The following is a 26,442-nucleotide window of genomic DNA, read 5'->3' on the forward strand; positions in this document are numbered from 1 at the left end:
CCCCATATTCCCCCACCTCACCTTCACTCCCATCCAGCTGTCATTGCCCCCACTTCTCCCCTCGCTTCCCAGTGCCCCTTCAGCCCCTCATCATCACCCCCACATCTCCCCCTCGCCCCCATTCCCCCATCATCCCCCCCCCCCAATCCACCAGTCATCACCTCCACATCTCCCCCTCACCTCAAATCGCCCCTCAGCCCTCACGGCCCCTCCGTCCCCCGCAGCTCCTCCTCTCCCGGGGCGGAGGCGGAGGCGGGGCCGTTCCCGCTCCATCTCCCTCTCCCTGCGGGGAGGCTGCGGGTTGCGCGGCGGCAGTGGTCGCGGCCCGCTCGGGGCTCTCCGGAGGCGGCGGCTTCTGCCGGGGAATGCTCTGAGCGCTGCCCCCGGCCCGGCCATGTACGCGGGTCGCAAGCGGAGGAAGCCGGTGCCCCGGGCGTGAGTGGGGAGCGAGGGGAAGCGTCCCGGGGAGGGATGGAAGGAGGGAGGGAGAGGGGACGCGACCCGACCTGACCCGACCGGCGCCCGGTAACGCGGCTCTGCCCGACAGGGTTCGGCCGGGGCCGGCCGACGGCGGCACCTCCAACCCCTCCAAGAGGCACCGGGAGCGGCTGAACCGGGAGCTGGAGCGGCTGGCCGGGCTGCTGCCCTTCCCCGAGGAGGTGGTGGCCGGGCTGGACAAGCTGTCGGTCCTGCGCCTCAGCGCCGGCTACCTCCGCGCCAAGAGCTTCTTCAGCGGTAAGGGGCACCGCCGGCGGGAGCATCCCCCCTTTTTCTCCCCTGGAGGTGCTTTTATTTTTTCCCATTTCTAACACCAGATTTTCTTGCTTTGCAATCTCGAGTTGCGAGGCTTCGGGATGCATCGCGCCTGGGCGAAAGCAGAGCTTCCACTTGTTTGGAATTAGAGGGATCTGGACAGATGAAGTTGATTTTGTTTGTGGGTTCTGCTGAAGCAGAAAATTGAGGTTTCGGCTGGAGGGTTTCTGTGTGATCCCGGGCTGAGGCTTTGGCAGGCACAGCTGTGAGGATAGCGGTGTATTGTGCAGCCCAGTCAGAAAGTTTCAGGATGCAAGTGACTTTTTTTCCCCCTGTTACAATAGACTGGAGAAACACTCAGTGTCTGACAATGAATAATAATTACCTGTGATGTGGTTACAATTTACTTGGGAACCTTTTAAAACAGACCGTGTTAAAGGCATGTCTGCATTCCACTGGGCTATAATTGTTTTAATTAATAGGAGCCCACAAGAGGGTATTTAGGCAGCCCTGGATTTTCCTAGTGAAATAGCAGTGACTTGAGAATGCTGTATACGACTTCAAACACCACAATTTCTCTTTTCAATTCCAAATCATTGCATGTATTGAATGCCCTTTTTTTCTTTCTTTTCCGTTCTCCTTTAAACACTGCTTGTAGGATTGGCAAGCGGTGAAATGAAAAATGAATGGTCTTGGAGAGGAGTTATTTGCCTTGCAGCATCAGATCAAGTTTTTTGATGGTATTGGTTGTGTTTTTCGCGCTGTTTTTGCCCTGGTAAGGAGTTTTGCTGTGTCAGCCTTTGCAACGCTGAATGTGTTGCCCAAAATCCATCGTCCACGGTGAATCTCTGATGCAGAGGAGGGCTGTTGTGCTGCTGGTGTTTCTGAAGCACGCTTGTTCTTGTGTGGGGTGGAAGTCCGTGGCACAGTGCAGGCGTTGGTCTTCCCCTGAAACATTAATGATTTAAATTTTGACGCTTAGAGAACTTATGAAATTGGAGGGGTGGCAGCGATTCCTTAAAACGGTGGGTTTGGAAATGGCTGGTCTTGTTGCAAAGCGTCACACCAGGAGTTGCTTTGGGGCTTGCTGTCCTTTGCAGGGTGATTGTGCCAGGGTGCCGTGCAAGCTTGGCTGGGGAGCAGTGAGCACAGGATGACTCGGGGGGATGGGCCCCCTGCTCTGCTAGGGCTGTGCATCCTGGGGTCTGACATTCCTGCATCCCTGGCATGGTGTGTTACTGTGGTTTTGCATTGTGAGAAGCTAGGAAATCCTGTTCTGAGATTCTTTCTCATTTTTTCTATTTTTCTGTCATTCCATCTGGCTTTATTTCATGGAGCCAACTTCCCAACCACTGAACGCATCAGTGTGTCTGAATCTATGGGATGGTGCCCACCTCTGTCTGGTTTAAGGCAAGTCACAGTAATTCAGGTGTTGGAGGAAAGGAGCAAAGCCTCATCCTTTTAGATACAAATAGTGATTGCAGACCTCCTTGAGTCTCTTCTGCAGCTGTAAAAAACCAACAACAAAAAAAACCAAACCAAAACAACAAAAAACCCCCACCCTTTTACAAGGAGCTCTGGGCAAGCCCATCTACCAAATCAAATTATTTTAAGTTAATTTGGTTCCTTTCAGTGTGAATACCGGAGTGGTGTTGCTCTCTGACGAACTGTGCTGGAGCTGAGCTGAAGTTCAACTTTGGAAGGCTGCTGTTCAAAAGTCTCTTGCTTATTACTTCCCCACCTTTTTCATATTTTTTTCTTTCTTTTTGGTCATCCGCGTGTTTAGGTTTTTTTCCCCTTGGTCGGTCAGGGAACAGAGCTAGGAGAGGCAGCTGAGGTCTGCCTGCCTGCTTGCTACTGAGCCGGGTGAGCTCACGTGCTCCAACTCCCACTCAGCACCCTTGGATATGTGAAATGGGATCCCAAGGAGGCTGTTTTAGCTGCTGAATGCTGACAAGTCCCATGTGAGATCGGATCAGAAAACACAAGTGGTTTGGGGTCTTTTTGTGTTTATTGAGAGCAGCCAGCCCGTCCCAGACCTGTCAAAAGGCAGCTCAGAAGCAGGTAGTGCAAACCCTGGTATTGACAGGGGAGGAAGAAGGAGCTGGCCTCTCCCTCACTCAAGTGTGTTCCTGCTTAAGCACTCCCTGAAAGAAGACCAGGGAAAATCAAGGGTAGAAACTAGAACGTGCTGCCATGTCTTGTGAGGAGAAACATCTTTGCAGCATGCCCTCCTGGAGCAGGTCTCAGGTGGTGAGAATGATCACTGACATCAATTCACCCAGCAGGCTTATGCCAGCTGCTGTTTCTCCAGACCCCATCTTAAATAATTTGTTGTATGCCTCCTTCTCCTGGCTATTTGAAAATTAATTACTTTTAAGTTTTGTTTCAGCGTCTTGATTTATGTGTAGCTTGTGTACGGGGAAATTTGTATGGGCATGAGTGATTAAAACCCAGGTGGGTTCTAGGTCTTGTACGCTGGTAAAATCTTCAGGAGCTGCTTTCATTCTCTTTTGGGCTCCTGATCATCTTCTGGCCCCATAATAAATTCTTCAAAATTCAGAGCAGGCTTCACAGCTTTCGTTAAACACGTCCTTGTGTTTACATTGCAGTGGCCAGTCTGCACAAGTCAGGGTGGATTGACTGAGCTGTGCAGGGAAAGCAAACCTGCTATTTTGGCTGTCAGAAGTGGCCAAGGTACCACATACAAGAAGCATCTGCAAGCTTTTATCTGAACAGTGGAGTTTTGAATATTGGTTTGGGGAGATATTGCCAGGAGGTATTTGATTTTCAAAAAGACATGGTTTTCCTTCATCCATGAGGATTTTTATATTTTATATGGCCTAAATTGAAACTGTCCCTGTTCCCTTACTGCTTGTTTGGGAGCATGATTTTAGGCCTGCAGTTAGGTGACAGAAATCAGAGGATTTAAGGCCATTCAGTGTTTTGTTCTTTAATCTTTGGAGTGGTTTAGAGACCATCAAATATTGTGTTTGTTAAGCAAGGTTATTAATCTAAACAAACTTTTCCTTCACAGTACGTGCCAAGTACTGGGTTGGGTGTCTCTGCTGTGAAGCCCCTGATGCTAGATTGTCTTCTTCCAAAGGACAAGAGCATGCGTGTTTGTGTTTGTCTGCTAATTTTGTTCCTTTTTCTGCAGTCTGGCAAATCTTTCCAGTTTAACAAAGCAGGAAGCAGTTCAGTGCCAGAAGTTGGCCATGTGTGTTCAGCATCTCTGGGGAAGGAGGGTTTGTGGCCATGATAGCTCTTGGCCATGGTCTCGTGGAAGGAGGCACTGCTTTTTGCCTTGTACACCAATAATTGTATAACACCGTTTAGATGAGTGTTGGGCTGCAAGTTGAGTGGCTGGGTGTCCTGATGTCAGAAAGGAGGTTCTCTCTGATTTCTATCATCTGAAGGACTCTTCGGCCCTCAGGACATAAAGCAGCAAAGTGCCTTGGGGTTGCAGGGTGCCTGCCCCAGGACAGCAGATTTTCCTGTGGCACAGTGCAGGGCCAACAAGGATGGTGGGGAGCCAGCTGTGCCACCAGCAAGTGCACCCCAGTGTGCCACATGTTGTCTGTGGTGGGGTGGAAGAAGCTTCTCTTGTGATGGAGCAGCACTGCTGTCCTCTGCAAGATTCCCAGATGACCAGTTTTTACCCTGTTGCCCGGCTTTGCAGCTCAAAGTGTATACAAATGCCTTCTGTCTTCGGGAACACTGTCCATCCCACATCTCATCCTGCTGGGTAAAGCATCGTTAGCCTGGACCAGGAGGATCAAAAGGAGCCAAAATTGGCTTCCAAATCAAGGGTCCTATCCAAACATCCATGTAAGTTGACTTAAGGGCTTCTACCTTCTCCTTTCCTGTCCAGGTCTCTTTTCTTTTACAACAGTCCCTCCAAATGTCTTATTTCTTTATTCCCCCTTGGTGAGGCAAATATTTTTAATTCTCGTTCACCATCTTAGCCTTCCTCCCTGCCCTGCAGGAGGCTCTTTCAGCGCGTGTGGCTTGGTAGAGGAGGAGTGTGCTGCAGAGCTGTTGCTGCTGGATCTGAGAAGCCAGGTGCAACGGTCTGCACCTTCCCAGAGTCTGGGAGCCCCCTCCTCTCTCCCGCTGTGATGCTGAGGACTGTTCTCGGAGTAGTGCAGTGAAGCCAAGCCACCAAGCAGTCTTGTTCCTGCCATCCTCCTCTCTCATAGCCAACATGCTGCTGTCAGGTGGCCGGTGCTGCTGTGCTGGGGTCTGCGCTGCACGTCGTACCAGATGAGCACTGGCAGCTTAGCCCAGCAGTGCCTGGTAGGCTCCTCTCCTCTCATCCCTCCCCATTCCTCCCCTTGATACTAGGGTCTGTGAAATGCTGCTGGCTTATGGGAGAGTCCCTGTTTCTTCTGCCTTCCTCACCCTCTGGAAGGGGGGAGAGAAGAAGGGAAGATGCTCCAGGGGAAGGTTTGTTTCTGGATCTTGCCCTGCGTGGTAATTTGTTAGCAAAGAGTAAGATGCCTCAAAGGTGCCTTGTCGTGTGGCTGTTGGGTCACAGCTGTGTTGCTTAGTCCACGAAAATGCCTGATGGGAAGTCAATTGGCAGACCTCAAAATAGTCAAAAGCTCAGTTCAGAGAAGTACCTCTTGTGGTTTTCTCCTGCAGTGTGCTGGGAAGTTCATCCAAGCTGTGCTGCTCATTGTACAATGAGCCTGGCCCTTCTGGGGTGTGAGAGCTAGCCCCCCCTCTGAGCACTCGCTTGCCCTTGGGGGCCAGTGTGGTGTCTCTAGGGGGTCCCGTGCCTGTCACAGACCTGTGCTTGTGTGGCTCTGTTCCCTGGGCACAGGGGCTTTACCAGGACTCAGTGGTTGCCCAGTTCTCAGTTGGGATTTCATGGGCTTGTGCTGGTTTGGGTGGGGCTATGATGCAGCACAGCTTTTCCAGCTGTTCCTCAAACTGAAGCCAGGGAGGAGGCAGCATGGGGCGGCACACCACTGGGGATGCAGATGTTTGCTCTCTCCACTTAAATCAAAACACTCTTGAGGTAGCCGTGCTTGATGTGGCACCAACGTCCAGCAACTGACCTGCAGCCTTTGTTTCATGTGAGGCTCTGAATCAAGTCTGGGGTCAATAAACCATAGGAAGAGGGATAAAAAAAGCTCAGTTCAAGCTGCCAAGAGATGTGTGCTTGAACACCACTGCTGACCCTTGCTGTAAGCTAGTAATGGGCTAACTGTGCTTCGAAATGGGGCTCCTCGGGGATGCAGATGCACCTCTGCCTGTGTGCAGCATTCTGCCCGGAGAGCTGGGCTTGCCAGCAGCTAAAGCATGGCCTCTGGGCAGCTCAGATGCATCACTGGCTGTAAGAAGAGGAGGAAAATACCCTGGCATATATTGTGACGTTAGAAATTTTTGGCTTAAGATGGATTATCAGCTGCACAGTCTGTCATTGTGGATCAGAGAATAGATGTAGCCTTCATTTTTGGACTGTATGTGGTTTTGAGCTATGCATAGTATGTTTTATATGGAAGGTTAATCTTGTGTACCCAAAACCCAAGAAGTTTGCCTCTCGTGTGTTTTAAAAACAATACCACCCCTGCAGGTGTTGAGGGTTTGGGAGTTTTCCTGGAGTCCTCTTAAAATCTCAGGTGGCACCTGCAGGATTGGTGTGCAGCCTCAGAACTGAGCCTAACCCTTTAAACTATGTTACAAATCCAGACAGTTATTGCTAGAGGTGTGATGGCACAGTGAGTTGTTATAGACCATACAACTGTGCCCTGAAACCTCTGCTGAGGAGTGAGGGTGTGAGATTGGGACATGCATTTATTGATGTGCGGTTGTTTTTAGATGGCAAATGTTGCTCATTTGTTCACTTTGTCTACTCTCCCACCTTATGAGCTGTTGGGCCACATACTGCAAATAGCTGTAGCCATAAAGCCTAAGGGACAGTTTAAGAAAATAAAGTCTAGTCCTGTGATCACCCTGCTCTCTTAATTGCATAGGTAATGAGTGACCTTGGAGTAGCAATTTAAGCTGGGAAAGTCTTGTGACTTCCCTTAGGTAGGCAGATTTCCCGCTGCGTGCTTTCTTTGCCAAATGTTTCTTTCTGGGTCTCATGATAGTAGCTGGTAGGAAGCTGTTGGAGGTCCCTGTGGTTTACAGTGGTCTCTCGATGGCTGCCTGCTCTGCTGCCTACAAGCAGCCACGGTCTCTCAAGGCTCCTTCGAATGCAAGCACGGGAGCAGAGCTGGCAAGAAACTCCAGGTTAAGGCTTTGAGCTGGGATGACGCACACCTTAAGCTCCTGAGGGATGTGTGGTGGGAGTGGGAGGGTTCAAACTGCTATTGGTGCTGGAAGAAGAAGGGAAAGCCTTGGCAGGTCCTTGTCCTCTTTGTCCCTGTTTAAACCTCTGCACGTGCTTCTCCCTTTAAGACCCAAGTGCCTCTGGTGGAGCAACAGAAAGCTATGTGTAGCCAAAGCATCCTTGCTTTTAAAAGTGCAATTAGATCTTTTAACAGGACATCCATTATTCACTGTGCGTGCTCACAGAAGGTGGTGTATCCGTACCGTTCAGGCAAGGGATAAATAATTCATCTACTTAATGAAATTGGTGTCAATGGGGAGCTGTGGCAGGTATTATGAAATGGTAAGTAAAACCATAGCATCCATTATGAATAAGCAAAGGGAAACTCAAGAAGTATTTGCCAGTTGCTAGAAAATTGGCTCTGTACAGCTCAGTGATGAGAAAGAACTGATGGTTCGGCAAATTGAGGAGGAGACTGCTCTGCTGCCTGGTTTCAGCAGATCTGTGCCTGCTTCTCTCACTCTTTCCTTGATGCTCTTTCCTTCTAATGCATTTAAAATACTCTGTATCAGAGAAGCTTCTGGCTGTGTTTGCTAAGTCTTACTTGTATGTAGAAGTGGAATAATCTTGTGTTGGCTAGGAAGAGCTCAGTTCATGCTGGACAATAAAAAAAATATATCCCAGAATGGAATACGCTTTACTAAGTGCATGTTCCTGTTCTTTGCTTCTCAAAATAGTTGGAGACGTGTAAGCTTGCTGTAAAACGTGTGGTTTAAATAACAGAGCAACAATCAGATTTGGCATACTGACAACATAGGTGCCATTGGAGAAGCCAGAGGGGGATTGCAGTGCTTTGCCTGCCTTCACAACAGCAATTTAGCTTTCCACTGGTTTGAGAGTAGCAATCAAGAAGGCATTTGGGCTAAATTTTGCTCCCTTAGCATCATGCCGTTGTTCTCTGCATTGTATGCTCCTGCTGAGCTGCGGCTGTGTCACCTGTTGGGTTCCCACCAGTGGAAGTAAAAGCTCTTGTGCTGGTTTCACTGGAGCGTTGCAGAATTGATGTGTTGTGATACAGGGAGGGAGCTGGGCTCTTCCATGGCTTTTTTGGGTGGCGACACTTGCTCTCATGGGTGGATGTGGCAGGTCTTGGAGGATCTTCCCAGCAGTGCTACTGGGGAGGGCGGCAGGCAATGCAAATCCTTGTTAGCAGGGGGAGACCCTGCCAAGCCAAGGGAGGAGGGAGATGGGTGATGTCTGATATGGGCAACCTCAGGCTGCTGCAGTAGGGAAGGGAACTTGCCTACTCCTACATTGCCAGTGGATGGTGGCAGGCGTCATCTGCCTCCTACCTGTGTAAGCTCATAAACAAAACTTTTCTTATGGTGGGGGAAACCCTTTATTCATTTATTTTAAAAGGAAAATATAACTCTGGGGCGATAACACTTTTCTGTTTAAATTACTCTTCTAGATTAAAAGTTTAGATTAAAAATTAAACAACCTCAGTTTATTCAAGAGAATCCCAAAGAGTTTTTTTTTCTAATTTTCCAATATTTTGTTTCTTCTTTGTAATAAAGTGCAGGAAAACAATTTTGGGTGGTTCTTTAATGTGAGGGTGTGCGTACCAAGCAGCAGAACTGCAGGTCCCTCTGCCCATGAGCATCTTGGAGCCAGAGAGGTGGGTGGAAAAGGAATATCGGGAGATCTCTCATGGTAAGGTTTTTGCTGCTGTGTGAGTGGAAGACCTGCTTTTCAGAGAATTGGCACAAATAACAAAAAGAGAGGTAAATAGAAGGCAGTTTCATTAATAAGTAAATCAACCAATCTCTCCTTCCCCTGGAGAGTGACTGATACGCACTGGGGCTTTGAGCCCTACGGCAGAACGCTTGTAGGGAGCACCATTACCATCCCTCTTCTCTCTCTTCCCCGCAAGACCTGCTCAGACTAATAATTGCCATGCAGATGTCCCTGCCATCACTTGCAGCTCGGTTCAGTGTTTTCTTGCCTCCTTTAAATAATGCCAGCAGTGGTGGGGAGACATGACCCTTCGCTGCTCTTGAAAAACCATGAAGCAATTGGGTTCCCTTCTGCTGCTTCTCCTGCATCAACACCTGGAGTGGGCTTGGGACCAAGTTGTCTTGTTTTCCTCCTTCACAGTCAGCAGCTGGTGTGAAACCCTGTTCCCACTTAGAGGTTTTTCTGTGTGGAGGGAAGGGGGCTGGGAGATATCCTCTCAAAAATGTTAATACCTGCTTGTTGGTGCAGAGATTTCTCAGGTCTACAAAGCCCTGGTAGGTTCAGGAGTTCACTGGCAAACCTGGTAGTCGGTGAGGTGTCCCTTCAGCATCATGTGAAACAGCTTCCCAGGCTGGGCTCTGAGGGAAGTGCCGTCCTCGAGTTGGAGGGAGGAAACCCACCCCTGTTGGCCCCCCCACCCTCCTGCTCCCAGGAGACAGCAAAAGACCAGGCAGCAGAGACCTGATGAACAACATGGGCACCTGTGCGTGAAGACCACCATGGTGCATAAACGATCCTTCACCTGTGGGGAGGTAGATGCAAGCAGGGAGCTCATTCCTTGGAGATGAGGCCAGGCAGGGAGAGATTTTTCTCCTCTCTACTAAAAGGCTTTTTGTGGTAAAATAGCCTGCAGGTCCTGGCAGAAGCTTTTTGCTTCTTTTTTTTAAGAAATATCAGGAAAAATGTGCAAGCCTTGCTGCTTTCAGGTGACCAACTTCCCTCTCACCTTCCTCCTTCCACAGCTGCCAATGGCAAAGGCGATGCTGGTGGCCCGAGTGAGGGAGCCCAGGAAAGCCACTTTCCCCCATCCCCACCCCCCTGCAAATGCCTGTCACCAGTTACACCATGAGGGTGAAGACTGCACTTTGTCTCCCTGCCCAACGTGCAGGCAAGTGCTCTGTTGAGAAGGTCACCTTTTCCCCAGTGCTGAGCTCGCCCAGTTTCTGCCTTGCCCTTCCCCAGGGTAGCCAGGCAGGAGGGGAGGATGCCGCACGGCAGGGAGGATGCTGCAGCGGCTCTCTGGCTCATCTCCGCTCTGTCAGGCTGATGTGTTGTGGCAGTTCTGCTGAATTGCTGACCCGAGGGGCTGCACGGGACTATTTATGGAGAGACAAAGCTGGGGGACACCAGGCGGGAGGCCAGCCTGAGACGTCTGCAGCCAAGAGCGGGTCATCTTTGGGGTTCCTTGGGTGGCTTGGATAGAAAACACGCTGTTTGGTGAAAGTCACGGGAAAACCCCCCCAGGGATTCTGGTTTATACGAGAGCAGCCCCTTGGCCCCAGTGGGTTGATCCTGTTCGCAGGATCAGGCTGGCTTTGGTGGCAGGCATCTGCGTGGAGGACAGTGGGCCATTCTCTGATTTTAACTTGGGTTTCCTCTGGCCCCACAGCTTAGGAGCAGCCTAGACACTGATAGCAAAGTCTATTATTAGGCAGCAGTTGTGATCAATTTTCCCTTTTGTGGGGAAATATCAAACCATTAAACCAGACCTCTGAGTAGAGGACAGCACCCTTTAGCTGTTCTTCAATCATGCAGATTTATTTTTATCTTGCACCTCCAGCGCAGCATTCTGGGAGCTAGCAGAGGAGGACTGAAGACCTTTAATAATTCATAGCTCCTGTGTTTTGCTCCCAGGGATCCAAAAAGCAAGTTGCCGGAAGGGCGCTGCCAGAAACCTGCTCCATCCACACCACAGGACTCTGGCTGGGCGATGCGGCTGCTGTGCTTGCATGCTGCCCTGCCCGATGGCCTGCCAGTGCCTGGGACTTTGTGCAGGCTTGTCAAGCTCCAACCCAGGCAGGGGACCCCGGATGGTTCCTGGGCAGCAGCCCTTGCAGCAGGATGGCATTCAGGGTAGGGGAGCAGTTGGGACATGGCAGCACGTGTGTGTCCGCCCCAGCACGCTTGGGACTGACCCACTGTTGTACAAACACGTGCTGTAAACTTAATCCTGGGCTGTCGGCCCCTTGGTGTTCAAATAGCTCCTGAAATAATCTGTGTGGGCTGAGCCTGAGTGGAATTTCCCAGACCTCCCAGAAGCAGAGGTTTTGCTGCCATATCAGTTTTTTGTCTTTTCATTAAAAGCAGTATTAGAACTGGGACAAGCTTTGCACTTGGTTACGGAGCAGAGTCGATCTTTGGGATGGTCTTGTGTCTGGTGGGAGTGCATTTTGTCCCCAAAGTCTCACATGCGTACCAGTGAGGCTCTGCAGACCTCAGCATCCTTCCTTGCTCCCACCTACCTATGAGCCAGTGCTTGGCAAATGCCCGTGGAGGACTTTGGGATGGAAGGTGAGCCCTGGCAGTGGAAGAGAGCAGGTCTGCAGGGGACAGTGTGCCTTTGCTATATGCTTGCCTATCCCAGCAGAGAGATGCTGACAGATCGGGGACTCCACTTGGGAGACCAAACCAGCCCCTCTGCTTGTGTCTGCCCTGTGAATGCAGGCACTGCTGGGTTCAGCTTCAGACCTTGTGGTCCTAGAAGGCTCAGAGATGCGCCTGGAGCATCTACCTTTCACAGTGTCTGGGAAGCTGCTCACCCATGAGCTTCTGCACACAGGTTATGAGGTCCTTCAGGATCTAATCCATGTGGATGGAGGAGCTGGGTTTCAGCATCTGCTTTGGAAAAGCACAAGGTGAGCCAAGCATTACAGAGCCTGGTTTTGTTTATGCACTGGTGTCTGGTGCCTTGTGCCTTCTGATTTGCTGCTGTCTCAGGTTGTGGTTTCGCTCCTGCTGACAGCTATATGGGGTGTTAAATTACTTCCAGCATCCACTTGATGCTCCCATCGCATCTGAGCATGGCAGCTCCTTGGTACGTGTAGCACAGGAGCTGGGAAAAGCAATTTCAAAAGAGCTTTTGCTCTCTCTGAGCAGGAGCAAGGGCAGGCTGCAGTGGTAGCTGCCGCTGGTGCCTCACACCTTTCCTCCCAAGTACTGGTGGAACCAGCTGGTTTATTGGCAGCCAAATGCCACCTTCTGTCCTTGAGGTGCTTGCAAGAAGTTTCATGGTTTTGTTATATTCTCCCTTGTCTCCTGGACAGGCCTGCCTTGTCATCTTACTCATTAAATATTATCCACCCTAAAATATCCCCAGGATTTGTTCTCTCGGGGAGCACAGTAAAAAATGCACAGGCAAATCTTCTAGTTAAACTGAATGATGGATTTCCTCATCCGTATTTATTGTGCATTGATCGCTATTAGGTTGCCTGCAATCTCGAGTGTCTACATTTCTATCCATGTGTGTGCTTTTCCATGTTGTTTTTCTCCCACTGTGAGCTGTGGCTTGCCTTAATTTGATTGAATAAACCTGCAATGTTGCTGAACTGTAATGAGATATCATCGACTGGATTATCCAGATCATACACTTCAAAATGGCATGTTCCTTATCCTGGAAGAGAGTGGGGTTTGCTGCAATGCCTTTTGCATAGGGCAGGCTTTTGCTGCTCTTGATCATCTCTCCTTCTCAGAGACAGAGCATGCACAAGCTGATCCATTCAGCATTGCAAAGAAATGCTGGGTGCAGTGACTTCCCCAGGAAAAACAGAGCTGCTGCCGTGCCCCTAGAATCAGTGGGGTGTGCATGGTGTGGCTCTTTCTGTTTGCAAGGACTGGTGTGAGGCATTGACCCTGTGTCCACATCAGGACTGGGAAGCTGCGTGGTTGCTATTGCTAAACGATAAGAGATGTTTCCAGCTGGTGAGCTTACTAAACATGTCCTTTTGTGCTACTGGTTGCAGGTAGTTGCTGATAAATGCTAGACCTTGTAGTTATTCTGCTGATGCCTGTCTGATCCCTGGCTCTAACCACTCTTTACTTGTAGGCTGTTAAAGGTTGGGAGGCGGGGGGGAAGTTGAGGATATTAGTTGTTAAAGGTCTGGGAGGGGAAAAGTTGTTGGGGGGGGGGGGGGGGAGAGAAGTAATTGAGGGTATTGGGTGGGTGAAAAATGTCCTGTTAAAATAAACTTTTTTGATGGGTGAAGCGAAGGGCTGGCAGTACATCACAGCTTCCCCTGGCAGTGCATTGTCCAGCTTTGCAGCCAGGCCCACGTTTTGGACGTTCATGGTGGTGACTTGTGTGTGTTACTGCAGCACTGAAGTCCCTTCCGTTTGCTTCGTGCAGTTGCTCTAAAGAATCATGATGCCAAAGAGGTGGAGAGGGATGGAGACTGCAGAAAAGGACCAGCTCTGGGCTCGGCAGCGGTACCAGAGGGTGATCTGCTCCTACAGGTTAGTGCTCCTTGCTGGCCACCTCTCCCTGGCAAATGCCTTCAAAGGACTTTCCTCTTGTCCCCTTTCCAGCTCCTTTGAATTTTACACAAAGAGCAAGCTGTTGTGTTATTGATTGCAGGCTGTTTTGGTGAAGCAGTGATTTTGTGTAATGTAGCTCATAGTGCTTCTGACTGAGCAGAGGTTTAAGACCTCTTCAGGTCTCTGGGACAGGAACTGTGTTGCTTCACCTCTCCTTTCCCCATCCTTCCTGGAGAAAATTTCCACCTGTAAATTCTTTGGGTGTCAGAACCCCCTCCGTCTTGGTGGAAGTAGTGCTAAACTTCTGACCTCAGAAATTCAGCTCTTCTGCTTCTCTGCCCTTGTGTGTAAAATGGGCCGTACGTGTGACACAGGTGCCAAGCAGAGCAAGACGTTTTGAGTGTGGTTTTCAACGTGGGCACACTGGTCCTCGCTTGGGGATATTGTCCAAACACTGGTGAAAACAGAGAAGAAAATGTCATGGAAGTCTTCGTTGGTTTTCAGGCAGTGATATATGACACTGAGTACATAGCCCATATACACAGGGTACGTGGATGTATCCTGGGAGCTCTGCAAGAGGCATATAGTTGGCTCCTTTGGTGACTCCGGAGGCAACGCTGGTGACGCTGCATCACAGCTGGGCTGAGCCTGCTGCTTCCATGGTTTATTCAGAGATGCTGGGAGATGACCTCCTGTCTCCAAACTGCACATGACAAATAGGAAGAGGTCAGGTTCCGGCAGCACAAGGTCCTGCAAGGACATGGGTCTCCCCTTCCTTCCCCACCTGGCACCTGAGCATGGGCTGCAGCACTGTCCCCTGCCTGGGGGAAGCTGTCATCCAGAGTGGGGCAAGTGTGCTGGTCAGCCCCGGCTCCTTTCCAAAAGCTCACTCAGCTCTTAGCAGTAGGTATAATTAGTGTTCTGCTTGAGCATTGGGGAGCCAGGATCTCAGTATCTAGTGAGAGAAAGGCTAAGGCCAAGATGGTTAATAACCAAAAAACTGAGGGATTTCTGCTGTGGATATAACAAAACCATGCTCAGCAGGGCTTGCCAGGGATTGATGTCCTGCTCATCAATTTGATGCCATCCTTACAGAGGTACCAAGCTGGGTGTTAAAAGCTCTGGGCGTGTTTGGCTCTTCCAGGGGCCTGTCTGTATGATCCTGGGCACAGTAGAGGCTCAGAACCTGCCTGTGTGCCATGAGGAAATGCTCCTACGTGTTTAAAAACTACTTCCACCTGTTCTGTCACCTTCAATGTCCAAACTTCCTTTGTCTCGTCTCTTGGTCCACCCTGATTCTTCCCTTCCCCTCTTTTAATTTTCCAGCCTTACTTTTTTGGCCTGTACTTTTCCACCAAGACTCTCTCCAGCGGCAATCTCAGCAGAGGAAGGTATCTTAAACTGGGGTTAAGCTTGAAACTCCCTCTAAAGTGGCCAAGCCTTAGCAAGGCTGAGAACTGGGTGGACCACCTCTGCCCAGGTGCACAGTGATGCAGGTACATGTCACTGGCTGCAGGGTATTAAATCAGCCTGCTGGTCGGTGCAGTTGGGGAAGGACAGAGCAGTGTAAGATGTTGCCTGCTGCTGCCATGGCAAAGCAATGCTTCTGAAGCTGCTCAAAGGGTTACAGTGCATTTGGCAGTACTAATTGACCTCTGCGGCAGATTCCCACACACTGAGATCAACCCCAGTAAATAGAGAGAGCATTTGTGCCCAGAATAAAGGGAAGGAGAGGGGGGGAGAAACACCGACCTGGACAATGAAACAGGAGTTGGCAGCAACAATAGCTGGACTTGGCTGAGACTGCATGCTAAACCCTAATTAATCCTGATGTCTATACATTACAAAGTGGGGGAAGCAGGCCAGGGCTGGCTACTGTGGCTTCCCTGCCTGCAGCCAGGTTAGTGGTACAGGATGGTTTTGGCCTTGGACAGCTATAGGGCTCCTGGGGTCCACACTGCAGGAGGACCTCTGCCTTCTAGGGGGCTCCTGCTTCAAGCTGGCAGGAGTGTCCCTGCAGGGACCTGTTGCCCTTAGGGAGGGGTGGCCAGATGATGTTGTCACGGCTCTGAAAACTGTTCTGCTTCTGGAGAGTGAAACCAGTTATTTTCTTGGGTTTTCATGGCTTTGCTCTTAGGCAGCACCGTCAGCTTGAAGGTGTTTACTGGAAGTCTATAGGGATCTATTCAGATCTGGGAAAACTGATTCACACAGTGATGCTTACTATTTGGGGTTGGGGGAGACTCCTGTGGGCCTGCTCCCAGGTGATGACACAGTCTTCAAAGCACAGGGCTCTGTGCCACTGGGACTTGCCCTCTGTGGTTGGCAAAGGCTGGTGCAGTGCCTGCAGCACTTAGGAGCCCTTTGGGGTGCTCCTCTGGATCCTACCAGTGCCTGCATTAGCAATGCTTTCACACGCATCAGCTCCTGCCTGATGCCAGTGGGCGGGGATGAAAAGCCAGGGCTCCTGGGACAGCAGCTGCACTCACAAACTGGTAACGAAGCTCCTCTGCATCTTCTGATCTTCGTGGATCTCTAGATGCAAAGGACACTGTCAGCCAGCACCCTGGTCCTTTCTCCCGTGTCCTGTCCTGCCAGCCCTCATGCTGCTGGCTCAGAGAAAACGCCAACCACCTCCTAAATTTGTTAAGCTGTTAGGAATAAGCCCCTTTGAGGAAGATGGAGGCTCCAATCACCTCAGCCTATTCCTGGCTGGCAAAACAATGCTCCCTTGGATGTTGACTTTGCAGTCCTGGAGCTTGCGGAGAGGATGGAAGGGCCAGTGAACTGTAAAATATTTAAGTTGTGTAGCATTAAAAATACATTGGAAACTTCAGATTGATGGCTGCATTTGCTATTTTCTGTGAGGAGGACCTCGTACTTTGAGCTTCCATGGGCAAAACAGCTTGAGTGTTTATTGTATGAAAAGAGAGCGTGGCGTTCAGCCTGTTTGGGTGGAGGGTGTGCACAAACGAGCATGTGCTCCAGGCTGGAGGGTTTGTGTTGTGTAAATCTGTACACCATGCAGAGAGCAATCTGTAGAGGAAGAGGAGTGTGGCTGGGAGTGTCTTGTGGCTAACGTGTGCATCCCAGGCATGGGTGGCTGCAGACACCCCTTTACCCTGCAGGCACCAATGCTTGGTCCTTTTGCTGCCATGTGGTGCTTTGGAAGGATGGTGCTGTGCAGGCTGGATGAGTGTCTTGCAGCAGGTTATCACTGGGTGTGTGTTTGGGGTGAATCATTTGTTTGCTGAAAGGAAAAAGTACTCTGAGGTCAACCAGTAATTCTGTGGTTTTCCACCAAATCCAGGGACCAGACTCAGCCTGGCATCCCTCCAGCTTTGGAAGAAAATGGCTTTTCAGAAATCAGACTTTTTTGCTATAGTTTCAAAAAGCAAACTCTTATGCTTTAGCTTTCACCTTTTCCATTTTCACTGCTTAAGGCTCTTTGCGGCATTGGGTTGGCCACCTTGACCTCAGGGCAAGCAATGGCAGGATGACAGAGCAGGCAGTCAAGACAACAGCTCTTGGCTGGTCCCTTGTTCCTTGCCCATGGGAAGGAACACCACAGTCTTTCTCCGGGCCTCTCCTCTGGCACCTGGGGAGGACAGGTGGGACATGAACAAGGCCATGAGCTGTCCAGGTTTCTCCCAAACCTGCAGGAGTATCCCCATGCACACGGGCCAAGCAGCACCAGGGAAAGCCCAGCCAGCACTGGCAGCACACAGTGATCTGCGGTGAGTTTGCTCCCCACTGAATGTTCCCCGGCTTTTCCAGCCCCACACTGTCCCAGACCACACACAGCTGCCAGGACCCTTCTGGGCCACAGAGAGGATGGGAACTACACAAGCGGAGCCACCCAGATAGACACAGGTCAACATTAAATGCAGCCGACATGAAATGCTGTTTTGATTCAAGGTTATCAGAAAGGCTTGTTTCCACCAGAATACCAGAATGAACCACTCCCTGATGATGTCTGGTTTCGTTCTGCAAGTCGTTCTGAGATTTTTATTTGCTGTTTGTGTAGGATGAGTATAAATGTCCAAATCTGAGTCTGAACAACTGTTCTTGGGATGGAAGCAAAGTTTTCCATCAGTTTGGATTAGGGTATGCTTGGGCAGCTGTATGGAGGAGCTGTGTTACCTCAGAGAAACCCAGCATAAGGTACCATCTGTTTTCTTGGTAAGCACAGCTCTGCCAGCGTTGACCCAATTTTTCTCCATCCAGAATTCAATGGAGTTTGCCCAAGTGGGCCAGAGTGGAGGATAATCTGAGAATAAGCTGCAGGCCTTGACCTCTGCTAGGTAGAGCAGACTCATCAGGTCTGTAAAAACCTGTGTTTTGGCTGCATGTGCTCTGACACTGTGGCGAGGTACGTGCATAGAGGCAGTTGCCAGAATGGAGGTTGCTGCTGTCCCCATCCTGCAGGAAGAGTGTGAAACCAAGAAGCTGCCTGAACAGCGCATTGGTGGATTTGGTGAGAGCTGGGGCTGTACCCAGTGTTGCAACAGCGAGATGCTGTTGGGAAGAGCTTCCTTTCCTAACAGGTTTCCCCTTGCTTTGTCTCCTCTCCTATACCTTTCTCTTGGTGGGACAGCGGCTCAGCTGCCTGCTAGCTGTGTCCAGCCAGGACTTGGGTGACTGGTGTCCGAGCGCAATGAAACTCGCCATCCAGCTGGAAAAGGGTAATGTGAGAGTGGCATGTACATGCCGATCTCCTCTCTTCCCTAGGCACTCAACGGCTTTGTGCTGGTGGTGACATCAGAAGGACTGATATTTTACTCCTCGCATACAATTCAGGACTATCTGGGATTTCATCAGGTTAGTGGGACACGTCTGACTTGTTGTGGTGGGTTTGCAGAGTGGATTTTAACTTGGTGGTGGTGAATAGCCACAAGTTCCCTGCAAGGAGAAAACTCTGCAAGGGATCACAAGGTCTCAGGGGACTGCATGGGGCCTCTTCTTGGTCTTGTGAATTTGGACCCCATGTTGCCAGATATGGTTGTGGAGAAGTGTCAAAGCAACTTCGCTAGCCCACAGATGCTTTCCATCAGCTATATTGACAGGCTATGAGGTTCATGGCCTCATTGTGTAATGCCATGGTGAGATGTCTGTGGTTCTCTGCCCAGTGTGCCTTTGGGCACCTACTCCTCCAGGTGAACCCTTGTGAATCCCCTAAGGCTCCAATGCTTTGTGGTTATCTGAGCACCTAGGTAACCTGGAAGGCACTAGGTCAGATTTACAGGGAAGTGGGACTTACCTACAGTCCTTTAGTTACTGTGGTTTGGTGTTGCTCCCGCACAGCTGGCTTTCCCCACCATCTGGGGTAGATGAGGACTGTCCACCTGGGCAGAGGGAGCAAGTCCCGGAGCATGTGCCTTGTTCTCTCAGTAACAGTGTAGGGCTGGGGTGGCGTTGCTGTGGTTTTGTTCCAAAACCCATGTTTTCATGTCATCCTGTAAGTCAGCAGTAGGATTTTGAAGGACACTGTGTTATGGGGACAAACTTGTCAGGCGACCAGTATTGCTGATGCTAGTGGCTCTTTAGGATAGGGAGGTGGGGAGGTCTGGCCCAACATGGGCAAAGGGTCCTGAGAGCCAGATGTGCTGTCTGTTCCCACCAGCATCAGCTCTGATGGAAGGTGTCAAACCTCATTCAGCCAGGGACCTAGTTGAGCACCAGGGAAATCGGGTGAGATATGGCCAATTGGGGCTGTGACAGGCTGTTTCTGGGTGGGATGTGAAAACTGGTGCCTTCAGGGCAGGCCACAGAGCTCATGTGTTGCTTTTTTCCTCTAGACAGATGTCATGCACCAGAGCATCTTTGAGCTGATCCACACCGAGGACCAGCAGGAATTCAGGCGCAACCTCCACTGGGCCCTCAACCCACCCCACGCTCCCGAGGGTGAGCCTTCTGCAGAAGGTAAACGCAAGCTGGGAGCCAGATATCCTGGTTGACACGAGACGTGTAGCTCCCAATGTATGCCAGGGAGCCCAGCCCCCTGCCATCGCTTGCATGGGGCTTGTGTCCTTGTTGCTCAAGCTATAGCTTCATTCAAACATTGTGGCTTTCCCTGAGTTTCTGTTGCTGTGCTCCGAAAACTGCCGCAGTCCCTGATCCTGGGGGCCTCCAGCCTGTTCTCAGGATGTTGAACCCTCGCTAGGCATCCTTGCTTGCACCTCTCCCAGTCCTTCTTTCCTACAGGCGGGAAGAGTCTCAGCTCTTCTGCTGTCGCCTACAAGCCGGATCAGCTGCCCCCAGAAAATTCCTCCTTTCTGGAAAGGAGCTTCGTGTGCCGCTTTCGCTGCCTCCTGGATAATTCCTCTGGCTTCCTGGTGAGTACAGACCCACGCTGCGACCTCCACAGCAGGAGGGGTGCAGGCTCGCCCCAAGGGGTCCATGCCACTGCTGGAGCGTAAAAGTTGGTCTTGAAAGACCCAGCACTCCTTTTGGCCATGTGCAGCACCTGCCTGTCTCAACAAGGAGGTATTTCTGCTGTTGTTGTGGTTTAGCCCCAGCTGGCAACTAGGACCACGCAGCCACTTGATCACTTCTCCCCGCTCTGCCAGTGGGATGGGAAGAAGAATCAGGAAAAGTAAGGAAAATTTGTGGGTTGAGATAAAGACAGTTTAAGTAAAGCAAAAGCTGCGCACGTGAGCAAAGCAAAACAAGAAATTAATTCACCACTTCCCATCGGCAGGCAGGTGTTCAGCCATCTCCATGAAAGCACAGGTCCATTACGTGTAATGGTTACTTGGGAAGACAAACATCTTAACACCAAATGTCCCCCCCTTCCTTCTTCTTCCCTCAGCTTTATATGCTGAGCATGATGTCACATGCTATGGAATATCCCTTTGGTCAGTTGGGCTCAGCTGTCCCAGCTGTGTCTCCTCACCACCTTTTGTGTACTTCCAGCCTATTAGCTGGTGGGGTGGTGTGAGGAGCAGAAAAGGCCTTGACCGCTTAGCAACAACTAAAAACATTAGTGTGTTATCAACTTTATTCTCATCCTAAACCCAAAACATAGCACTATACCAGCTGTGAGTAAGAAAGTTAACTCCATCCCTGCTGAAACCATGACAGCTGTTTTTTCATAGGTTTGGTCTGTGCCTACAACCTCTCCATGTGGGTTTTGTTCTTCTCTTTTCAGAGATGCTGAATCTTGAACAAAAGTGCTTTTGCCAGGTTTTTGTGTTAAAGGCATTTCTTAAGACCAAGTAGGTGGTGTTCATCCCTCCTCCTCTCTGCTGCAAGTTAATGGGGTTCTTACCTTCATAACCACAGGTGTAAACAATGCTGTTTATCTCTCACCCTGCTTCAGTTTGGAAACTCAGTGTGACGAAAAAGTCCTGGTTGTCTGTTGTTTAGAAGCAACACTATCATCCCTGCTGGGGCTGTGGTATAGCTCAGTTAAAATGCAAAGCAGCCTGTGTATTGTGTGATGCCCTGATGCAACTGCAGCATGTGCTCGGTCCTACAGCTGCTGTGTGTCCGAGCCCCAGGCCAGCAGTGAGTGGCTTGCAGGGGGAGAAGGCAGTGGGCTGCTGCTGCAGGGAGCTCAGCATTGCAATGCTTGATCCTCCATCTTATTTTAGTAGGTAGCACTGGAGTGACAAGGGACAAATTGCAAGGGATTATTTGCATGAACTCTGAGATGGCTTGCTTTCCATGCAGCTCTCCGCCCTCTCTTCTCTCTCCACCCAATTTTCTGTGTGACACTGAGCTTTTCTTCCCTTCCCAGGCTTTAAACCTTCAAGGCAGGCTGAAACTCCTTCATGGGCAGAACAAAAGGTCTGAAGATGGGTCTGCGCTGCCACCCCAGCTCGCTCTCTTTGCTATCTCCACCCCCTTGCAGCCCCCATCCATCCTGCAGATTCGAACCAAGAACATGATCTTCAGGACAAAGCACAAGCTAGATTTCACCCCCTTGGCGTGCGATGCCAAGTAAGCAGCAGACCTGATTTGAGGGGCAATGCTGCAGGCTTCCAGCATGCCGGTCCGTACCCTGCCTGGGTGATGTCCTACCCTGGCTCTGCCTCTGAGCTGGGTGTGTTCTCGGTCTCCTGCAGGGGGAAGATCGTTTTGGGCTACACCGAGGCAGAGCTGCGAGTGTGCGGCACTGGCTACCAGTTTGTCCACGCTGCTGACATGCTGTACTGTGCTGAGAACCACGTCAGGAGTAAGAGTCTCTTCTCTAGTCCCTCGTACCCACCTCTGAAGCTGATGAATGGGCTGGGCTATGTGCAGCTCCATTGGCTGCTGTTTTAAGCCTGGCATCGCCATGGGATGCTCTGCTTTATGCCTTGCTGTGATGCTCTTGTCACTGCAAGGAGCTTGGGGTGGTGTGTAGTGAGGGGTATTTAGCTGGAATGGTGTCCCCTGCATGTGCCAGCCATGCTACTGCTGTGACGCCACCTGCTTATCCTGGCTGGAAACAGCAGCATCGCTGGAGGCAGCCCTGCCTCTGGTGACATGCTGACAGCCCTCGGCACACATGCTTCCTCCCGGCAGTGATGAAGACAGGTGAGAGCGGTCTGACAGTCTTCCGCCTGCTGACGAAGGAGAACCGCTGGAAGTGGGTGCAGGCCAACGCGCGGCTTGTTTACAAGAACGGCAAGCCCGAGTACATCATTGTCACACAGAGACCCCTCGTGTAAGTGCTGTCTGTGTCAGCCCAGGCTGGGGTGGAGACAGACTGGCTTTTTAGCTTTTTCCATTGGTGTGGGCTCTGGGACACCAGGGAAGGATGTTTGATTTGTCATTGCATCTTCTGCCTTTTAAAGGAGCAGCTGTAGGATACTGTGCTCTGATGCTGTTCAGCCACATGCCCCTCTGCAAGGCCACCCTGCAGTGCTCTGCAGGTCACATCCCTGCCCCAGTGTCCTGGGCACTGTTTCAGGCTTACCCTGGGGAGACCATTGGCTGCTCTCTACCAGCCGTAGGGACACGTGGGTGTGTGGGTGCCGGAACAGCAAGGACTTCAAATGTGGCTGCTGCATGGCAGCAACCAGACATCCCTGTCCTAAGGGGTGGCTGTAGCACAGATGAACAGAGCAAAGGTGTGACTTCTCTCTGGCATTTTAAGTATTCTCTTGGTTATGCTACAGATGTGTGTATATATAAAAATATGTATGTGTGTGTATTTGTATGTAAATGTATGTGTGTGCGGTTCTGCTCGGTACATACATGCTGATGGTAGCAAAGGGGCTTTGGCTTGCAGGAATCACAATTATCCACTGCAGAAACACTTTGTGGAGTGTGTTTGTGCACATGCAAGCCACAGTCTCCTCTTCCTGCCCTGCAGAGATGAAGAAGGAGGCGAGCACCTTCGGAAACGGTCCATGCATCTTCCCTTTACCTTTGCTACAGGAGAGGCGCTCTTATACAAAAGTGCTTACCCTCTCCCAGGATTCCCTGAACCTTTCCAGAGCAAAGGGAAAGCCAGCAAGTCCAAGAAGACCTTCCACAGCCACAGAGGGTGCTCCCAGAAGGATGGCGTTGACCCCAGCTCTCTGCTGGGTGCTGTGATGCAACAGGATAAGGCAGTGTACATCTCCCATCCAGCTCCTGCACCTAACTGCTCCTTCAACAGCAGTTTCATGGACCACCTGAAGGACGTGTCCTTGCTAGGTGCAGGAGGAGATGCCTGGAGTGTGGGCGCTGCTTCAGCTTCCTCAAGTGGGGACAGCCTCAAAGCGAAGCTGGTGGATTTACAGCAGGAGGACCCTCTCTTGGCCACTCTGGACTCGCTCTCAATTAAGAGTGATGAGAGCTGTTCCAACAACGAGCTCTTCAGTGCGCTGGAGGGCCTCGGGTTGAATGCTGAAGACCTGGAGCTCCTGCTGCTGGATGAGAAAATGGTGATGGTCAATATGGACCCTGAGAGCACCCCGTCCCTGAATAACTGCCTCACCAGCAACAATATTCTCTCCTACATCCATGCCACTCTGGTGAACAAGCATGAGGGAGGACAACAGGTCTGTCTCCTGCCAGGCACTTCCCCAAGCCTGTGTGGGGGCACCGCTATGTACCAGGCCCATGTGGAGGATGAGGACTCACAGTACCTGCCCAAGCAGGTGGTACAGCCCAACATTGCCCCAGGCCAGCCCCCTGGTCTGTTGTGGGAACAGCCCCTCCATGCTGTACTGGGGCAGCCACCCCCACTGCTGCTGGAGCCATCCAAGGAGGAGAAAGAGCCATCTGATGGCTTGCAGTGGAGGCCAGGTGGGGAGGAGAGTCTGCTCCAGTTCCTCCAGCCGGTGCAGAGCACCCTGTGGGACAAGGTTCCTGGGTCACCCTCAGGAGCCACTTGCCAACAGGAGCCACCCAGGGCTCAGCAGCTGGAGGGTGACTTCCTGGCGATGCATCCTACCCAAGAGGATGCTCACCAGTCCTTCTCCCTGCCCAGCCAGTGCCAGGGCCACGTGGGACCACCTATCCAGCCGAAACCCCATCACTTGCCAATTAATAAGTTGTGCAGCCACAGCCCTGACGCTACTCCACACCTCCTTCCTAGCAGCAGCCCCAGCCCATGGCAGGACTATGTTTCCCCTCTCCTGGGGTCCCCAGCTCAGTCTGGTTTTTATAGCACCAGCCAAGACTTAATCTCCCAGCACCAGGGCTGCTTGAGTCCAGGGCCGAGCATGCCGACAGTACACTTTAACCTGAACAGATTATGCAGCATGGAAACTGCGGGCAGCAGGGGGCCCCAGGAAGAGATGGCTCCATACTCTAGTTTTTTCCCACCCTCCACATACCAGCTTAATCCTGAGAAGCAGCTGAGCCCTGTTCCTTCTGTGCCCCAGCACCCTTTTCCAAGCTCAGCTGCAAGTCGCTTTGGGAACATTGGCAGTCCGTTGGAGACTCCTGTGAAGTCCTACGGGTCGTACACATCTGTACTGAGCCAGGAGAGCAGGCACAGGGTAAGGGCCTTTCTCCACTCTCGTGCTCAGTATTTTTCTGTGCTGGTATTTCCTGGAGATCTCGGCACAGGGAGGCACGCACTGTCTGGTCAACAGGCAGGAATTGCCTTGCTCTAGCTGGTGCATGGCCAGAAAGGAAGAATTTAGGGGCTTTTCTTTGCACCAAGAGTTGAAGAGTGAAAGACCAGAGTGGGGATTCTTCCCTTTAGAAGGTGGCTGTCTCCAAGTTGGATTTCTATATGGTTTGTTAAATTGCCATTTCTGTACAGAGAGTAATTCCAGCCATGCACTGGTAAGCTTTGATGGGTAGTACAAAGCACGTGTGAGATGAAGATCTGTACCATAATATCTTTCCCTTGTGGAAGCATTCTCTGGCCTGTGCACCAGCCCTGTCAATAGCCCATCCAGCTACTGCTAGTCATCCAGTGTTGCAGAGCAAGGTCTCCAGCATCGGATCTGGGTGTCACAGTGCCCTTCAGGGCTGTCCTCGCAAGTGACTCCCCTGGAATTGGGGCCAACAGCCCAAATTGGGGCTGCTTGGGGAGGGCATAGGGAGTGAAGGCAGCCTGGCCCTTTCCCCTCTTCCTGATGTGGATACCATGCATGTCTGTAAGGGCCATGAGCTTTCTGGGCTCCAGTGTGGAGAGCTGGTGTAGGTCCTGGAGGACCCCATCTCTGCAGTGATGCTTCCCTAGCCTGTGGCACCACCAGGCAGGGTGCGATGTCGTAAGTGGTCTGTCCTGCCTCCCTGCTTGCCCAGCTCTGCCCTAGTGAGTACTGTCCCCTGGGTAGCTTGTTCCTTGCTGCTAGACATCTTCTGCTACTGGAAGGCTGCCCTGCTGTCTCACAGGGGTTTCTGTGTTAACTTGTGGAGCCAACAGATGTCAAAGCATTTTCTGCTTCTTCTTGAAGAATGTGTAATGTGTACCTCCCATTCTTCCTCTCCTCCAACTCAATATACCAGGTACCTTCTAAGTCTGTTGAAGAGCTTGACTCTGGTCGTGCCTAGGGTTTTGAGAGCTTGTAGGACTAGTGAAGAACAGCCCCAACACATCTCTAGAACTTGGTGGCCACCTCATGTGGCTGACATGTTTTTGGCTTGCCAGGAGGAGTGCAGCAAGGGTGCAGGACCAAGATGCTTCCTTCAGATGCAGTCCAGGTGTCCATGATTTACAGATAGGTTTCATGAGTGAGCTGCAGGACTGTGATACCTGGGACAGGCTCTGCAAAGGTCAATTAGCAGGTCAGTAGGTGAAAATCAGTGCCAGCTGAGGAGGTTGGATGCACTTGCCCTCTGTGCTTTCAACCTCTTGACAATGAAGCAATATATCAGCATTTGTGAAAGGACCTGGGGGAAGGTGGGGGGATGTGTATGGGTTCACTGCTAAACTCCTGTACAATCAGCAGTGGTAGGGCAGGAGCAGACCTGCTCCCGCTCCTGCCAGCCTTTTCTGGGCACCAGCCCCATCAGTACTAGTAAAATACTGCAAAACACCTCAATGCTCTGTTTTCTCTCTCTTCTAGCCCGAAAGCAGCTGTGTTTTGCCCAGCGCTCCCATGGGACTCCCTGGAGACCGCCTGGTACTTGGGGGGAGCCTGGCTCTCCCCTGCCAGCCACACCCCCAGGCAGAAGCACTGACAGATTACCCTCATGCCTCCAGCAGCAACTTCTGTCTCTAGGAGAGAAAGACTGAACTCGACAAAGCAGGACTATCCCCTGGGGAAGGAGCTGCCTTCAACTTGCAGATAACAAACCTTGCCCTTGCCATGCATGTCCTGCCATTGCTTTTGATGTCAGTTGCTTTGGCTCAGATGGGGTCTTTTGCTTTTCTTTAATCTTATTTTTTTATCAACTTCCCACCATCCTGCCCCTACCAAGTCTCCATGTGGCAGACCTGTGGAGGTGTCCCTGGCATGGGGAGGGTGGTGGCTCTCAGTGGGGCTGGAGAGCAGGTTCCCCCAGGGCATAGGAGTGAGACAGGCTGCAATGTGGGTCAGCTGGCGTGTGCAGCCTCATCTTTATCTTGTGGTGTCCAAGAGTTGTGTGGGTCTTGGTCAGTTGGAGGATCTCAGACTAAAGAGTATGTTTGTCACTTGTCATCTCTTATCCCGCCCCCTGACCTCCTTGCTCTTGTTTCCCTGGTGGGGCAAGTGTCTGCCTATCCTGCCTGCCTGTCTTACTGAGTGTCAGCTTGTTTGGGCCTTTTATGGTTG

The 26,442-nt window shown here is 51.2% G+C and overlaps 1 protein-coding gene across 1 annotated transcript; it reads left to right on the forward strand.

Moving 5' to 3' along the window:
- Positions 1 to 388: 388 nt before the first annotated feature.
- Positions 389 to 25,908, forward strand: LOC309672852 (aryl hydrocarbon receptor-like; the record flags this gene model as incomplete). The annotated part of the gene is made up of 11 exons (XM_082484466.1): positions 389 to 435; positions 548 to 735; positions 13,179 to 13,285; positions 18,038 to 18,127; positions 19,105 to 19,228; positions 19,511 to 19,641; positions 21,048 to 21,250; positions 21,376 to 21,485; positions 21,818 to 21,959; positions 22,611 to 24,228; positions 25,753 to 25,908. Exons 1-11 carry the CDS (start codon positions 395 to 397, stop codon positions 25,906 to 25,908), a joined length of 2,910 nt encoding a protein of 969 aa, XP_082340592.1. The 5' UTR covers positions 389 to 394.
- Between the last annotated feature and the right edge of the window lie 534 nt (positions 25,909 to 26,442).

This window comes from Vanellus vanellus (assembly GCF_965231255.1).
Source record: "Vanellus vanellus genome assembly, chromosome: 5".
NCBI lineage: Eukaryota > Metazoa > Chordata > Aves > Charadriiformes > Charadriidae > Vanellus > Vanellus vanellus.